Source organism: Nannospalax galili, unplaced genomic scaffold (genome assembly GCF_000622305.1).
Source record: "Nannospalax galili isolate Female #2095 unplaced genomic scaffold, S.galili_v1.0 scaffold351, whole genome shotgun sequence".
Classification (NCBI taxonomy): Eukaryota; Metazoa; Chordata; class Mammalia; order Rodentia; family Spalacidae; genus Nannospalax; species Nannospalax galili.
In genome coordinates, this window is record NW_008330327.1 from 2,272,504 (window position 1) to 2,291,456 (window position 18,953).

General features: G+C 40.4%; 1 protein-coding gene across 1 annotated transcript in view; it reads left to right on the forward strand.

The window, feature by feature from the left end:
• Positions 1 to 18,953, forward strand: part of Igsf10 (immunoglobulin superfamily member 10) — a 31,095-nt gene that overhangs the window by 2,520 nt on the left and 9,622 nt on the right. Inside the window, exons 3-5 of the mRNA XM_008844919.3 lie at positions 2,785 to 3,175; positions 7,650 to 11,936; positions 12,985 to 13,885. Of these exons, the coding sequence (XP_008843141.1) occupies positions 2,785 to 3,175; positions 7,650 to 11,936; positions 12,985 to 13,885 (5,579 nt within the window). The remainder of the gene's footprint in view (positions 1 to 2,784; positions 3,176 to 7,649; positions 11,937 to 12,984; positions 13,886 to 18,953) is intronic.

Consider the following 18,953-nt stretch of genomic DNA (forward strand, 5'->3'; position numbering starts at 1 on the left):
GCTTGCTTTATTTGCTCACTTATCCTCTACCATCTTCAAACTTTTAAGTTGCAAATAAATAAGATATGGTAAAGTTATCAAAAGTGATAAATGAAAAGATTAAACAAGTCTGGGGATGAGAATGAGGGGACTAAAAGGAACCACACAAAGCCTTTGTCTGCATATAAGTTTTTGAGAAGCTAATTCAAGACACATAATGTCTTTTCAACCTTTTAAGTAAAAGCAAACTACTCTTGAGGAAAAGCATAATCAAGTAGAAATGTGCTCTAACATTCATTTGTATATAGTGTAATAAAAAAGTAAATGCAAAGATCAAATATCCATAGAGCCTTCAACCATCAATACAGAGCCATGTTTGGTGGTTTTAACCATGTGGGGAGCATCATATGTGGAGTGTGTACATAACTCTGGTGATTTGGCCACATCAGACTGTGTCAGGGGTACATGTTTTCAGAAGGAATAGATCACATATGCTCCATGGAATTCTCCCTGTGTGTGTTTATTCTCTTGGCCAAGTTTTCCTCTGACGTTGAGAAACATTGGTTTGAGGTTGGACTCCCAGGAAACATTTGGGGCAAAACACTTAAGTGTTCTCAATTTGATTTTTCTTTATTTATTAGGGAACTTGCCATTCCAAAAAAATGCCTCTTCTACAGAAATGACAGCTTAGGTCAAATCAGAAAAACAAAACAGGAAATTAGCATTTCATGTTCTTTTTTGAAAGAAATAGTGAGTTCAACTAACTAGAAAGGGATTTGGAGAATACTCAAGCATAATGCAATGTTCAAATTTATTTTAACTTTCAACTCAGAATCAATTAACTTCATATTATTCAAAAAGTAAACATACCAGATGTCCACCAACTGATGAATGATTAAACAGAATGTGTAGCATGAACACTATTTAACAACAAAAAGGAATGGAGTGTTGACATGTGGTGCAGAGGGATCCGTCTTGAAGCAGTTTGCTAGGTGCTTAGAGATAGGGGAAGGAAGAAAATCACAGCTGGTCTTTATTTGGGGGAAATGAAAATTTTCTAAAATTCGATATCGGAGATAGTTGAATAACTTTTTAACAATACTGAAAGTCAATATGCTAGATGCTTTGAGAAGGTAAATCTTAGAGGTTTAAGACAGGGAATAAGGGGATAAGGTTAATAAGGGGGAAAGTAAGTTAAATACCATGTTCTCTCTCAAACTTGAATATAGGTGTATGTGTGTGCATCTGTGTCTCTGCATGTGCCTATGTGTATGTTTGTGTTTCTATGTATACATGTGTATCTGTGTGTCTGTTTCTGTGTGTCTGTGTATCTCTGTACATGCATCTGTGTTTCTATGTATATGTGTGTGTGTATCTGTGTATATGTCTGTGTATATCTGTGTGTCTGTGTGTGCTTCTCAGTGTGTCTGTGTGTATCTTTGTGTGTGGGTCTGTGTCTCTGTATGTGGGTCTGTGTTTCGATGTGTATGTGTGTGTATGTTTGTCTGTATATGTGTCTGTGTGTGTGTGTGTGTGTGTGTGCATGTGTCTCTGTATGTAACATAAAAGCAGAAGGGGAGTTATCTGGGGCAGGTTGGGAACCAGCTGGCGAGGAGCGGAGACACAGTGGAAGGTAATGGGGGAAAATATTGGCAAAGGACAATGATGTATAGAAATGTCATAATGAATTTGCATTGTTTTCTTTGGGGGGGTATTTTGAGACAGGGTCTCCCTGTAGCCTCAGCTGGCCTGAACTCACTATGTAGACCAGGCTGGCCTTGAACTCACAGAAATCCGCCTGCCTCTGCCCCCTGAGTGCTGGGATTAAAAGCATGCCCCACCACACCTGGCTCTGGGAAAGAAGTTATTTTTTGCACTTGAATTATATCTTAATAAAACTATTACAAATGGGTAAGTTAAAAATTTAAAAACCTTTATATTAGCTGGACATTGTGGTGCATGCCTTGATCCCACACGAGAGGCAGAGGCAGGCAAATCTCTGAGATCAAGGCCAGCCTGGTCTATATACATAGTGAGTTTCAGGCCAGCTGGGGGTACAGGGAGACCCTGTCTCAAAAAAAACAAAACAAAACAAAAAACACTTTTTTTTATCATGGAAGTTTTCAACCATATGCAGAATCAGCCAGAAGTATGTAATAAACTCAATTAAGCCATCTTGGGAAGAAAGGGAGCCAGAGAGCAGAAGGTTGGGGCACGGGGCAGGCAGAGGGAAGGAGACAAATTGGAACAGATTGGAATGACATATATGTATTTAAATTCCATAATGAAAACCATTACTATGTATTCTAATCTGAAAAGTTATTAAAAATAAATAAATAAAAACTCCAGTGGGTCATTACCCGGTTTCAAGGCACATTAGTGAACAGAGCCTGTATGACTTGCACTCCTGTGCCCACATTCCACTTACAACTTGTTATGATGTTTCATCTGTGTATAGAATAAAATACTAAAGAAACCTTTAATCTGTATATAGAATAAAATATTAAAGAAACCTTTAATCTGTATATAGAATAAAATACTAAAGAAACCTTTAAAAACAACCACAATACCGTCATCTTATGCATAATTTCAGCAATAATTCCTTAATATTAGCAAGTGTTCATGTATGTTTCAATTTATCTGGTATTGTCACATTTAATTAGCAACTTTTTTGTTTAAATACGGTTCTTGCTAAGGTATGCACATTGCATGAGATTAATTTCAACGTCTTTTGATATTGATAGACTTTTCGCTTTGGGGAGAAATCCTTTGGCAAAATAAATGTATTCATCTCTTTATTCATAGGTTTTAAAACTGAGCTATAACAAACTCCAAAAAATTCAAAAAGATACTTTTTATGGACTGAGGAGCTTGACCCGGTTGCACATGGATCACAACAGCATTGAGTTTATTAATCCTGAGGCTTTTTATGGACTCACCTTGCTCCGCCTGCTGCATTTAGAGGGAAATCGGCTTACAAAGCTCCATCCAGACACATTTGTCTCACTGAGCTACCTCCAGATATTTAAAATGTCTTTCATTAAGTACCTGTACTTGTCAGATAATTTCCTGACCTCCCTCCCGGAAGAGATGGTCTCTTACATGCCAGACCTAGAAAGCCTTTATCTGCATGGAAACCCATGGACCTGTGACTGCCATTTAAAGTGGTTGTCTGAATGGACCCAGGGAAAACCAGGTATACATATGTTTATTTCCTAGCACTAATTAAATAGAGGAACCAGTGGGAGGTGTTTTATCTCTAAGGGGACATTTTAGGTAATTTAGCTGGAAGGAAAATGAAGTCCCAGTAAGACATCAGTGACACTGAAGTCTTTAAGCCCATTATCTGTGTTTGTGTCAGGTAAAGTCAGGAAGTTACATTAAGAGAGACCTGTGGTCTCTGAGGCTGAAATTCTTTACCTAACCTGGCATTCTGCATAAAAAAGATTTGCTCATCATTGGTTTAGAGAATCAAGCCCAGGATTCCTGGCCTACCTGACAGGTCTGCTAATGTGGCCCAGGTCTATCCTCAGCCTCACTTCCTTCCTCTATAAAACCCTCACGCCCCCCCCATTCCTTCCCAGACACACAGGCCTTTTGCTCCTGCTCTGAACTTCCTGACATACTTCAGCACTCACACCTGCTGCTGCTCCAGCCTGGAGCTCTTCTGTTCCTTTTCTGCTCTGTGTTTTCCCGGCAGCAAACTGTTCAGCCCTCATCCCTCTGGGGAGCCACACTGCTCCTTTCCTTCATCTGTATCAAGGTACTGACTCCATCACTTCTATAGTTTATCTGTTTATCTGTTTCTATTCTTGAAAGAACAACATACTGTATGTATAGAATCAGATGGTCGCTGCCTTTTCTATGTCAAATTTATCTATCTCTAGCTCCCATAATATACCTGAAACACAGTATGTACTTAATAGTTTTTGTTAAATTGTTTATTAATTATATAACTATTTTAATGGTGAAAACAAATGAGCTTACCAGTTACCTACCTACTAGATACCTATGGTCTTAATATGTCCTAAACATTCATATATGTATATGTGTGTGAAAAGCTACAAAAATTTATATGTGCATTCCATATGTAGTAATATACAACATATATGAATGCCCTATACATACACACATATATGTATCAAAAAATTAGACAAACCCTCCAGGGCTAGTGTCTTTCATGTTTAAATGAAGGGTTCTACCTGTGCCTTTGATATCTGACCAACAATCTTTACGAGACCCATAAATCAAACAAATCAAACTTATCTTAGAAATGTTTTAACCTATTCTTAGAAATTTGACAGTATCTCACAGCCTCAGTTCTCCCACTGGATACAACAGAGGTGGCCTCTCTGAACACACTCAGTACACACCCAGTACACACCCAGTACACACTCAGTATACACTCAGTACACACTCAGTACACACTCAGTACACAGTCCAGTACACACTCAGTACACACCCAGTACACACTCAGTACACACCCAGTACACACTAAGTACACACCCAGTACACACCCAGTACACACCCAGTACACACCCAGTACACACTCAGTACACAACCAGTACACACTCAGTACACACTCAGTACACACCCAGTACACACTCAGTACACACCCAGTACACACTCAGTACACACCCAGTACACACTCAGTACACACCCAGTACACACTCAGTACACACCCAGTACACACTCAGTACACACCCAGTACACACTCAGTACACACCCAGTACACACTCAGTACACACCCAGTACACACTCAGTACACACCCAGTACACACTCAGTAGACACTCAGTACACAGTCCAGTGTAAATATTCCGTCTTCTACATGCATCTTCCATTTTTTTGTTACACAGAACTCTTGTGTTGCTTTTCTATAAATAGGAATTTTTGCCATTTTTCTGGCAAGCATTTGTTCACGAATATAAAATTTATGTCTCATTGCTCTGCTTCTAGGCATCTCTATGAATTTAACTTTTTGATAATGCCAAGTTGTAGTCTAGTCTTCATAAATGCATCTCAGGTAGCAAACAACATAGGCAGTACCAGTAATGCATGTGACGGAATTGAGAAAAAGACAATAAAAATAGCAATGCTAATCTTTCTTGGTCTACAGGTGGTGATATCTATATCAAGACTGCCAAGTGGCCAATTCTTGCCATAAAACATCTTCAACCATCTCACTTTATATGTTAAAATGTGTAGACAATAGGGTCTTAGAACTGGTCCTGCCAACAGCCTGCTTTCCCACCACTTCCTTTCATCCTTTCTCTATTTCTCTTTTCTTCCCTTCTTGCCTGAACTGAATCTTTCCTGCACATCCCTTGGCCAGGCACGGACACATACATGTCAACAAATAGAGCTTACTGTCCTGTGGGAAGACAACCAACCAAACAAGGCATTCTAATGGTGAGTGGTGAAGGGCAAGGTAGGAAAGCAAAGAGTACCAAGAGAAGGTAGAGCAGAGCCCTACTTGAAATAAGTGCTGTTCAGCCTAGTCCTTGAGTAGAGTGTATTACGGAAGACGACTTGTTAGATTGACAGAGAGTGTATGGGAGGTGGAAGGAGTAGGTTAGGCCAGAGCTTGGCATAGAACGACAAGACTGAGGTATGGAAAGCACTGTGAGAACGAAAATTGATGTAGACAAGGAAATGGAAGTGACACACTGGGATTTGCACATGAGGCAAACGCAAGGCCTAACAATTCTGGTTCAGGTACGAGCAATTGTCAGCATACCAGATATGACACACCAAGATGTAGTCATAGTTCTGCAATGAGAAGTTGACTGTGTTCAACTTCTTCATGAGGGTTGAGCCAGTGTACTGACAAGCCGGTGAAGCACGGCTTGTTAGGGGTGACACCAGAAGTCCCCAACGGTTGTTCAAGACTTTTCATTCTGACCTGACCTCGTCCTCTGCGCAACTTAGACTATAAAACTTGTTAAATAATCAACAAACAAATATCTGTGACATTACTGTACACTGAAGTGCAGTTGTGTTCCTTTATCCATGAAGGCTGCATTCCAAGACTCGAAGTAGATGTAGAAAACCACAGGTTTTACCAAGCAATGCCATGTTTGTCTTATCTAAACTCTTTACCCACTCTGGCCCTAACTTCTGCAATTTAAGTAAAGCTGTAAAGTTAGCCTAGTTTCTTTTCATTTCTTCATAATTTCACACATAAAAGATTGATTCCTATCATAGATCTTAGAACCTCAGTATGTTTTATTTTCTCTCCCTAGGTTGAAAACTTTCATTTGAAATTCCGAATCATGTTCATGGCCTCTCTCTGGCATATTTGAATTAGCCAGAATCACCACTCTTGTGTTTGGGGATATTATTAATAAACTAAGGGTCACTCAAACACAGCATTATGAAAGTCCAGGTGATACCTGAGGTAACTACTCAGTAGCTAAAGGGCATGTAACATATATAGGATGGATACACTGGAAAGAGGAATTGCATCATATACTTGGGTGGGGCCCGGTGGGAGAACATGGGATTTCATCATGGCATTCAGAACTACATGCAATTCAATACTTATATTTTTAGAATTTCCAATTAATATATTTGGGCCATGGCTGGCTCTAGGCGACTTAAATGGAGGAGAAAACAGTAGGTGAGGGAGGATTGCTACGTACTTGAAAGGCTTGAAGCCTTTGGTCAGAGTGACTTCCTTAGAGCTTTACAGGGAAATTGCATATGTGTGAAGTTGTCCTCACAAATTAGATTGAAGCCTGATGTTTCCCTTAAGTGTTGGGCATGCGCACAGGGCACAGTGCAGGAGCTACTGCATGGGACAGTAGAGAAGTCTCAAAGTGTTTGTTTCAGGTAAAATTTTATACCTCTTATCCAGTATAAAGTGACTAACTGTTTTAAATAGGCTCCTTGGAGCAATATTTGAACATCAAAGTCTATGGCATCTCATTATATGAACAGGAGTCTTCTATGATGTGGAAAGTAGAGTCCTACATATGACTTGAAAACTTTGACTTTGCCAGAATGTCAAACCTTTAATGAGTCACATCACTGCTTGGGTACAATCTCTCCCCTCCCCATTAAACCTAGCTCTTCACTACTAAGCACCTCATCTAGGAGGCCCATCACATATGAATCTGGACTGGCCCCCCCAATTACCTTCCATGTTCTATCAATCCTCACTTCTTATGGGTTTTTTTGCTTGCTTCATCCTGTCTGTTTCTCTCCATTCCTGTTTCTAAGTTAGATGACTAAAAGTCTTTCACATAACTGAAAAATACTTGGATTTTTACTGATATTCTATGACTTTCCTATAACATTGAAATGAGGAACTGATGTGTATTTAAAGTGATGAATATGAGCACGTTATTTTGTTTCTCTAGAGAAGGAAATCATTCATTCAGCTAATACCGAGTAGAAATATTTATCAACTGTTTTCAAGGCAGAATAAATGCAGCCATGAGTAAGTCTGGCAAGCCCTTGTCTTATGCATGTTATAGTGCTACAGGATGTGTAGACAATATGTTTTTTCAAAATCACTTCAGGGAATAAAACAAAAAAACCCAGTCATTAAACACTAAATTTTCCAAATTGTTGCTTCAAGTTTCAATGAAATGATTTCTTTAAAATGTTCATGTATTGGCTTATAGATTCCGCAGCTGGAAATAATTCAATGACTGTTTTTTCCTAGATGTGATAAAATGTAAGAAAGACAGAAGTCCCTCCAGTTCTCAGCAATGTCCCCTTTGCATGAGCCCAGGGATCTCTAAAGGCAAACGCTTTGCTATGGTAGCAGCTGAAGCCTTCCTCTGTACAAAGCCAACTATTGACCCATCTCTGAAGTCCAAAAGCCTGACGGTTCAGGAAGACAACGGACCTGCCTCCATTTCAACCCAAGACTTCATGGCACCTTTTGGCTCCCTGACTTTGAACATGACAGACATGTCTAGGAATGAGGCTAACGTAGTTTGCAATATCCAGAAGCCTTCCAGGACCCTGCCCATTGCATTCACTGAGGAAAATGACTACATCATGCTAAATATGTCATTTTCAACAAATCTGATATGCAGTACAGATTACAGTCACATTCAGCCAGTGTGGCAAATTCTAGCCTTGTACAGTGATTCTCCTCTCATACTAGAAAGAAAGCACTTGCTCACTGAAACTCCAAAGCTGTCTTACAAATATAAACAGGTGGCTCTTATGTCTGAAGACACTTTTACCAGCATAGAGGCTGATCTTAGAGCAGATCCTTCTTGGTTAATGCAAGACAAAATTTTGTTGCAGCTGAACAGAACTGCTACCACACTTAGCACATTACAGATCCAGTTCTCAAGTGATGTTCAAGCCACTTTACCAAGGGCAGAGACCAGCCTTGTGACTCAAGGACTCAAATGGACTATGATTCTGACAAAGAACAATGCCAAACTGGAATACACTGCTGTGGCTGGTGGTACCATTGCCCTGGACTGCCCAGGCCGTGGTGACCCTTCACCTCACTTGGAATGGCTTCTAGCTGATGGGAGTAAAGTGAGAGCCCCTTATGTCAGTGAGGATGGAAGGATTCTAATAGACAAGAATGGAAAATTGGAACTCCAGATGGCTGACACCTTTGACACCGGCCTTTACCACTGCATAAGCACGAATTATGCTGATGCAGATATTCTCACCTTTAGGATAACTGTGGTGGAACCTGATGTAGGAGCCACGCATGGAAGTAGGGTTCAGCAAACAGTGTTTACTGGTGAGACACTCGATCTTCCGTGCCCTTCCAGTGGTATTCCAGATGCTACTATTAGCTGGGTTCTTCCAGGAAATACTGTGTTCTCTCAGTCATCAGGAGACTCAAGAGACAGACTAATTCTTAACAATGGGACATTAAGAATATTACAGGTTACCCCAAAAGACCAAGGTTATTATCGTTGTGTGGCAGCCAACCCATCAGGGGTTGATATTTTGATTTTTCATGTTTCGGTCCAAACAAAAGGTCGAAGGTCAGTGGAACACGATGAGGAAGCAGATGGGTCTGGACTTGAAAAGCCCACTCCCAGTGCTCACGGGAAGCAGCCACTACATCCGAAACCCTCTACAACAGCCTCAACAGAGGCAGAGGTTGGAAAGCAAGCCTCAGGTGTACGTAAAAAGAACCACTATAGGGAGTTCACACAGAGGTGGCGAGGAGATTCCATAAAACGGCGCTTCAGGGAGGACAGGAGGCACTTTCCTCCCTCTGCTCGGAGAATTGACCCACAACACTGGGCAGCACTTTTAGAGAAAGCAAAAAAGAGTACTGTGCCAGAGAAACACGAAAATCCTACAGCAAAGCCACTGCCACTGGTCATCCCACCCGTGGAGGTCCTTGGCGGGGATGAAGGCTCTTCGGGCATGCCTTCTCTAGAAGAAGAATTTGTGGTTCTGAAAACTAAAACTTCTAGTGTCTCAGCAGAGACAACCCCTGACGACTCGAGACCTGTACCTCATGGATTTCGGACAAATATAACTTCTGGCACAGATGTCTCCTCATTTGTGAGTCCACAAAAACCACAATCCAAGCATCTTACAGATTCTAAACTACCTAAAGCTATTAATGTTACAGCTGCATCAAAGAACCAAAACCCAACGAGAGCAAGGGAAATAGAAGGCACAGCCAACCCAAATTCAGTCACTGTCTTTCCATTGGTTCCTAGAGCAGCTGATTATCAGGATGCTGCTCAGGTCGGAAGAAGAGGAGCACCTTTTCAAAGCGCATACCCAGTGACAGGGAGAAATACTGTCACAGATGGCCACATCAACATGCTTAGTAGCTCTAATAAAAAAGCTGATATAGTCTTACAGTCAGTAAATCCCACAGACCATCATGGCCATCAGATACCTGTAACAGCAGTCAGCAAAGCCAGGACTAGTTCCGTCTATTTTCACACTACTCAAGAAGTTAGCAGCCCAAAGTTCCCTTCAGATTCACACACTGCTGCTCCTTCTCTGGTTCAGATTCCTAAAAACAGTACAACTAACCTCCCACTGTCCAGACACTTTGGGAGACAGAGGAAAATTTGGGGCAGAGGGCGAATTATCAGTCCATATAGAACCTCAGTTCTCCGACGTCACAGATACGGCATTGTGAGGCCAGCACTCAGGGGACCCACTAACAGAAGTAGTAGTGCGTTTTCAGCCACAGAACTCCATGAGATGTGCCCATTCTGTCCTTCCACAGAGAAGATCACCCAGGCTGCAGCAGCATTATCAGTTCTAGGTTCATCCCCTAGCACCCTCCCCGAAGCTGACATTGCCAAGGTCATAGCAGAAGAGTCTACAACTGTAGTCCAGAATCTTTCGTTACTACTTAAGAATATGCAAAATGTAGGCATTGAGAAAACAACCACCACCATAAAATATATCAGCACTGAACATATCCAAGCAATTCCAGCTGACACATGCATGACTTCTGCTCCAATATCTGCTCCAATATCTCTGGAAAACACTCCCATATCTGATAATGATCATCCAAGTGTGTCTAGTTCCAGTGAAGCTGAAAGAAACTTGGTGGTGACATCTCCACTTCCAGTCCCCTTTATCAAACCCTCAATGCCAACTAAGTTATCCAACACAAAATTTTCAAGAAGGAAAGTTCCCTGGCATCAGATGTTTGTAAATAACCATAAACAAAAAGGGTTAATAAAGAATCTGCATCAATTTGGCTTACAAAAGAGCACAGCAACAATGTTTCCTAAAATATCTCCTCTTTCACCCACAGATAAAGACTCCCCCTCACATTCCACAACACACTCAGCAAGTCTGATGCAAATTCTGTCTGCCACTCAGCACTACCCCACTGTGGTACACACCGCCAGAAACCTCCCACCAGGGAAGGAGCTGACCTTCCCACCCTTTCCACCCACGTTTCCTAATACCACAAGCAAGAGATCTAGTACAGTGACCTTCCTATCCGTGGGAACAGTCACTGCAGCAATCCCCACTGCCCCTACATCTGTCATTATCTATAAAACCCAAGCAGGAAGACCCAAAGAAGAGCAAGAACAAATAAAGGAGCAGAACAGGAATGACCCAAACAGCACTCCCACCCGGAGCTCTGGCTTCACTATATCCTCTGCTCCATCGGCTGACACTTCCATAAAGCCCAGCACCTCTGCTTTCACTGAACCCCCACTACAAGACACCAGCAGAATTATAAGGACAGCTGGTCTTCACTCGGGATCTCCCAGTGTCAGAAGTGTTACTGAAGTACTTCCCCAGGAGCATGCTGAGACCTCACAGAGCACAACTTTATTCAGCAAATCACATGAGAACAACACAATGAAGAGCACCTCAGCAGCACAAGCAGTTCTCAGGAGCAAGGCTCCTCCAATGCCTGTTCCTACCTCTCCTCACTTTCCTCAGAGTACACTTACAGACAATGAAGCCATGCCAGGTTTCAAGATAATGACAAATACAATGGCCACTAGCCAGGAACCCTCAAGACACCATACAGATCTGCAGCAATCCAGAACAGAGGCTGCAACACCTCCAGAGGCTCACCCAAATCCGGAGCTCCCACCTGGCACCACTCACTATTCTAATCTGTTCCCTTCCACTCCCATATCAACACTAAGAATAGATAAAGCACAGAATTCTAAACGGGAGCCCTCTCCCTGGCCAGAAAACCGATTTCAGCAAAAGTCATACTTAGAAATTGTTGAAAAGGGCAAAAAGACAGCAGTGAGTATGTGGTCCTCTCTCAGCTTCCCAGAGGCCAGGGATGAGCAGAAGAATGAAAAAGATGATGGTTCTGGTGAGAAACCAGTTCAAACATCAACTTCTGAACTACCCTCTGACCTTTTGTCTAAGAATACATTGAAAAGGCCCAGAATCATTGGAGGAAAGGCTGCGAGTTTTACTATTCCAGCTAACTCAGATGCCTTTCTTCCCTGTGAGGCTGTTGGAAACCCCCTGCCCACCATCCGCTGGACCAGAGTCTCATCAGGTATTAGAAATTGTTTTACTTCAATTGTGAACAGGCACAAGATTTCACATTTCAGGGTTATGTCTCACCAACGAACAAGCACTAGCTTTAAATCTCTTCAAAATAAAGAAGCTATTAATATCCTCATTTGACATTTGCATATTTTAAGCCATTAGAAAATTTTAAAATATGTTCACTAAGAACAGTTTTGGGGGCTGGCTTGATAGCTTGGCTGGCAAAAGCACTTGCTGCCAAGCCTGATGACCTGAGTTCAGACCCCAAGACCCACATGGTAGAAAGTAAGAACTGACTCCCATAAGTTGTTCTCTGATTTCAACATCTGCACAGTGGCATGTGTGCCCCACCCCACAAAAATGAATAAAATGTTGTGGTGGTGCATGCCTTTAATCCAAGCACTTAGGAGGCAGAAGCAGGAGTATCTCTGTGAGTTCAGGCCAGCCTGATCTACATAGTGAGTTCCAGGACAGCTGGGGCTACAGGGGGACCCTGTCTCAAAAAGACCAAATACTACTACTACTACTACTACTACTACTACTACTAATAATAATAATAATAATAATAATAGTAATAGTAATAAATTTTAAACGTTTTTAAACCTAGATATAGTGGCATATGCCTATACTTGCAGCCCTAGGGATGCTGAAGCAGGAGGATCATGAGCTTAAGGCCAGACTGGACTACATAACAAGTTCAAGGCCAGGTTAGGTTAGATAATGAGATCCTGTCTCAAAACACAGAATGTTTAAAAAAAATACTTTGAAAGCAGAGCACGCACACACACACACAACCGTGTGTGTGTGTGTGTGTGTGTGTGTGTGTGTGTGTGTGTACATACATAAATTCTTTGAAAAGGAGAACTGTCATTATGGTGAATTATCTGGTTTTAGGTTGCATGAATAAAAAATTGAGAAATAGCTTTAGCAATCTGGTCTAGACTTTCTGTAGTTTAAATGTATTGTCAGTAACTTAACAAAAACAAAGCTTCATGTTTTCTATATAGTCTTTGATCATATGTATATATGTATATAAATTTCTTTCCTCTTATCAGGACTTGAACTATCTCAAAGGACACAGCAAAGCAGGTTCCATGTGCTTCCCAACGGCACCCTGTCCATCCAGAAAGTCGGTGTTCAGGACCGTGGACAGTACCTGTGCTCAGCATCTAACCCACTGGGCACAGACCGCCTTCATGTCACCTTGTCTGTGGTTTCCTATCCCCCAAGGATCCTGGAGAGGCGTACCAATGAGATCACAGTTCATTCTGGAAGTACTGTGGAACTGAAGTGCAGAGTGGAAGGTAAACCAAGCCCTACAATTTCCTGGATTCTGGCAAACCAAACAGTGGTCTCAGAAACATCTGAGAGAAAGGGAACGGTCCTGCTAAGGCCTGATGGAACCTTGGTCATCCATGATCTGAGTATTTATGATCGTGGCTTTTACAAATGCATAGCCAGCAACCCAGCTGGCCAGGATTCACTATTGGTTAAGGTACAAGTCATCACATCTCCCCCTGTAATTCTAGAACAAAAGAAGCAATTCATTGCTAGGACTTCGGGTGAAAGTTTGAAGCTGCCTTGTACTGCAAAAGGGACTCCCCAGCCCAGTGTTCACTGGGTCCTCTCTGATGGGACTGAACTAAAACCATTGCAGTTGACTCATTCCAAGTTGCTCTTGTATTCAAATGGGACTCTGTATATAAAAGACATTGCCCCTACGGACAGGGGCACTTATGAATGTATTGCTACCAGCTCTTCAGGCTCAGAAAGAAGGGTGGTGATTCTAACAGTGGAAGAGCGTGAGACAGTCCCCAGGATAGAATTTTCCTCCCAGAAACGGACAGAGGTGAATTTGGGTGAGAAATTACTACTGAATTGCTCAGCAACTGGGGATCCCAAACCTCGAATAATCTGGAGGTTACCATCCAAGTCTGTCATCGACCAATGGCACAGGTAAATGAATATCTTTCTGTTAGAATTATCTCCTTTATCTATTTAGCTGTGCAACTTTTGAGATAGAAAAGTCACAGCAAGGCTAGCAGCCGTTTCAGAGACTACACAGCTGCACTCAAAGGTAACTCTGTCTAAAGAAATTCATTCCATTTGAGATCGCCTGAACACAACATTATTCTTATGTATCTAACTCTGAGGACTAGATTTTGGAAAGTAGATGAAGTCAAAGTAAGAATTTTATTTGCCCCCACTCTTGTGGTAGTTTTTCTTTTCTGTTTTCTTCTTGTGGCACCTTTAAAAAACGTGACTGTTTTAAGTTATTACAATTTCACATCCAAAAGAAAGAGAAGAAAATGTTTGTGACCCAATTGAGGCTTAAAAAAGACAATATATTTTACTCAGCAGTTTCCTACATTGTACACTTTAGATTTTTCAAGACAGTTTCTTCTACCTTAAAATTGCAAAGCACTTTAAGAAAGTCATAACTTTAGAACCTCAGAAAAAAACATATTCAAAGCTTTCACAAACCTTTATATTATCAGACATAATAATACAAAAAAATTAGTATGCTTTTATATTAAAACATTGGCGTTCACTTATAGGTGGTTTCCCCTATATATTAAATTCTGTCCTTGAAAAGCAATAGTTTATGAATTATAAATTGCTATGCTTTCCATGGCTTTGTGGAATGATTTTCCATAATTCCCAAAAAGGATGTGGATGAGCACCTTCTTATTAATTCTAGATAAAGACAGGGATGTCTATTTTTTCATTTAACATTTATTAATAAAAAACTATGCAGGAAAAATTATACATAATAGATATGAATTTACACGGACCCTTAGGAAGCAAATAGAGTTTTTTCTACTGTTACAATGAGCGGGTACTGAATACAATGAACAAACGTGTAACTTTTCATTCCAACATAAATGTCAATTTTCAGGGCTTTCAGATGTCATCAAAATTATCTTAAGTATTAAAGTGCAATTTATTTGGATGTGAAACTTCAAATGCTGACTATGAAGTGTGAACTTTAGGAGCCGCATGCTTCTATTTATTTTACCCACTGCATGTGTACCCACTGCAACATTAAATGCCTCCAATGCTTCCTTTATCAGCTTGCATTTAATTGCACACAATCAGTCTTCTAATTTTCCTCCTCAGAATTGCTGTAGCGCTTCTGAATTCTTTGTGGTTCTATATGAATTGTAGAATTGTTTCATTTACTTCTTGGAAGAAAGTTATTGGTATCTTGATTACTTTGATTCACATTAACTCTATAGATTCATGATATTAATTTATTTGATAAAGAACATGGGGCACGTTTCCATTTTTGTGTCCTCTATAAATTATTTATATTTTACAATTTTCACTGTGGCAAATCTTTCACGTCCTAATTTTTAAAAATTTTATTTATTTTATGTGTATGTGTGTACTGCCTGCACGTAGGTAAGTGCCCTTTGTCATGCAATGCCCGCAGAGGTCAGAAGAGGCTGTCGGATCCCCTGGGACTGGAGTTACAGACGGTTGTTAGCTGCCATGTGGATGCTGGGATTCGAACCTGGATCTTCTGCAAGAACAGTCAATGTTCTTAACTACTGAGCCATCTCTCCAGCCCCTCTAGACTAATTTTTTTTGCCCTAAATACTTTGGAGATTTTTTTCCCTCCAGCGCTTATTAATGGGATTTTTCTCGACAAGTTACAGGTATGTTAAAATTCTACTGTTCTTTGTGTGCTGATTCTGTATTCTGCAACTTTACTGATGTTTTATAAGTTCTAAAAGCTTTATAATAGAGTGTTTATGTTTTACTAGGTAAAATCATGGCATCTGAAAATATCGATACTTTTAACTTCTTCCTTTCCAATTTGGATGCCTTTATCCCTTCTGTTCCAATTGCTTTTGCTAAGACTTCAGGACTATATTAGGAGTGGTGGAGCCAGAACCCCCTTGTCCCAACCTAAGAAGAAATATTTCAGCTTTTAATTATTCAATGTGCCATTGACTGTATTTTTCTATATATGGTACTTAATATTTTGAGGTATGTTCTTTTAATACCTGATTTGTTGAGTTCTTATCACAAAGGGATATTGAACCCAATTAAATACTTTTTCTGCACTTATAGAGATGATCATATAGTATTTGCCCTTGGCTGTATTGTATTTTTTATTAATTTGCAAATGTTAAACCATCCTTGCATCCCTGGGGTAAATTTCAGTTGATCTTGTTTATGACATTTTTGATATGCTGCTGAATTATCTACTAATATTCTGTTGATATATTTTGCATTTATGTGCATGGGGATATATGTCTATAACTTTTCTATTGTCGCTGTGTCTTTGTCTGGTTTTGAAATGCTTGCCCTTTAAATTATGTTGACAGAGTCACAGGCACTTCTATTTGTGTTTTTTAAATACTTTAAGAACTGGAAGTGTCTCTTTAAATGTTTATAGAATTCATTAGCACAATTATCAGGTTATAGGATTTTTTATTGGATGGGACATGTTTCATTACTGCTTCAATAACATTACTCTTCAGCAATCTGTTTATAATTATTGTATTTTCTTGATCAGGTTTTATAAATTGTATACATCCAGGAATGTACCTAATTCTTCTAAGTTTCACAGGATTTTACCATATAATTATTCAAATAGTTTTTTTGTAATCCTTTTTACTTCTGCAGTGTAGATGTTAGTCGGGGTTCTCTTGAGAAACAGAACCAACAGAACAAGTGTATATTAAAAGAGGATTTACTAGATTGGCTTACATGATATAGTCTGGGTACTCCCAACAATGGCTGTCTTCAGACTGGAGAGGCTGAGTACTGGTAGCTGCTTGGTACCTGAGGCTGGGTGCCTCAGCAGTTCCAATGAGGCACTGAAGGCCAAGAGGATTCCTAGGGAGCTGCTGATCTCAAAGAAACTGAGTTCTGATGTCAGCAAAGGATAGTATCCACAGTGACAGTAGCAGTGTCAACAGCAGCAAACAGAGTAGATGAGCTTAAAAGCCAGATATTAAGGAAATCAGATGAAAAGCAACAACTTTATCTTTGGACTTCCTTATATCTGGGCTACTGCTGGAAGATACTATCCACATTAAGGGTGTCTTCCCCCTTTAGTCAAGAAAAACCCCTTACAGTCATGTCTATAGGTTAATATAGGATAAATAATCCCTCACAATTATCTCTAGGGTGATTCTAGATTCTGTAAAATTGACAAAATTAAGTATCATAACCAGTTATAATTTTAACTTTCTTCATTTCTGATTTATGTAGTTGAAATAGATTTTCAATTCCTTCTGCTTTTATGTACTTCTGAAGTCTTCAAATTGAGAGGTTTTTCTACTACTAGCTTTTGTCTCTAAAACCTTTGACTGTTTCTTTTTGGGAAGTTGTTTCTATTTTTGGGGTGACTTTCACACAACCTGTATTTTCTCATGTCTTTTTATTGTCTTGCATGTCATCGCGTTTCCTTGGGATCAGTGTTTCGAATTTTTATGCATTTAATAGTTTTTCTTAAATTTGTGATCTATTTCTTAAGAATTAATACTTTAGGGAGTGACTCCTTACCCCACTGCCTAAGAATCAGAGCTTACCAGGCCATTCTAGTAGAAGCCTGGATGACAGCAGTCCTGGGAGGAAAGCTGGCTGTGGACGTTCAGCTCTGGCTCATGAGGTTTCAGAAGGAAGCAAGGACTTTATTATGAAGTGGGCTAGAGGTCATTCATGTGATATTTTAGCAAAGAATCTAGTTTTTCCTGCCCATGATGTGAGAGTTTATGTGAGAATAAATTTTAAAGTAATGGACTAATTTCTTTGGTGGATGAAATTTCAAGATAACAGCATTGAGCTTGTGGTATGGCTATTTCTGATTGCTTTTATGTGGGTCTACAAGGAAAAAAAAAAGTGGGTCAGAAAGAAATGAAAAATGTAGAATTTGGAGAGAAAACAAAGAGCATTGGGAAGCTTAAGGTTGCACCCAAGGAACCAGCTAAAAGAGAGGCTATAAAAGAGGTAAGTTTCATTATGGAGAGGTTTCCTGCTCTGTACTGGAACAATGTGAACAGTAGCCTGAGGGCAAGACCCCCCTCAGAAAAACCTCCAATTCGTGAGAAAGCCTAAATGCTTGCTTGCTCCTAGTAAGCAATTGCTTCAAAAATCAAAATATGCTGTTAATATGGTGAAGGAGGCAAGGGTCCATTCGAAGCTTGCAATTGAATTTGTCCTCCATATGGTTCTTGTTTTGACTGCTTCAACAATCAAAATATGCTGTTAATATGGTGAAGGAGTCCATTCGAAGCTTGCAATTGAATTTGTCCTCCATATGGTTCTTGTTTTGAAGTTAAGAAAAACACAAGATTGAGGGGGTCATGGGTTCTTCCTCTGCCACTTCAGACAACTGCTGAGGCCAGGCAACATGTGGCAGGGGATGCCCTGCAAAAAGGCCATGACAGACCATTTGTGCATCAGTAAAGGTGAAGCCCAGGATGCAGTGGAGACTTTGAGATGTTTTCAGAGCTGTGAGACATCTGCCAAGGGGAACTGCCAACAGTGACTGGAACCAGTCCGAGAGAAAAGTATGTTGCAGACAGCAAAGCATCCAAACCCATTGGAACTAAAGCCCTGAACACCAGGCATGAGCCTGCAGTATCTGGTGTTTGCCCTGCTGGGTCTCAGCAGTCTTGCTTTCAGTATTTCTTCATTATGCCCTCATTGCTCACCTTTTGGAATGGGAACGTATGCTCTGTGTCATTGTGTGTCCAAAGCATCTAACATTGGTTTTTGCCTTTTCAGTGTCAGTTAAGAGACCTGGAGTCCTAGAAGCGATTTGGGACTTCAGACTTTTCAACAGTGTTGAGACTGCTAAAGGCTATGAGGACTTTTGAAGTTAGACTAAATGCATTTTGCATTATCATATTGCCATGAGCCCATGGGAGCCAGGTAGTGGAATGTGGTTCTTTGAAGGAAAAATGTAGGCTCGGGCATTTGAACACTTGTTCCTCAGTTGGTGGCATTATTAGGGAAAGTTATAGAACTTTGAGGATATGAAGTCTTGCTAGAAGAAATTTAT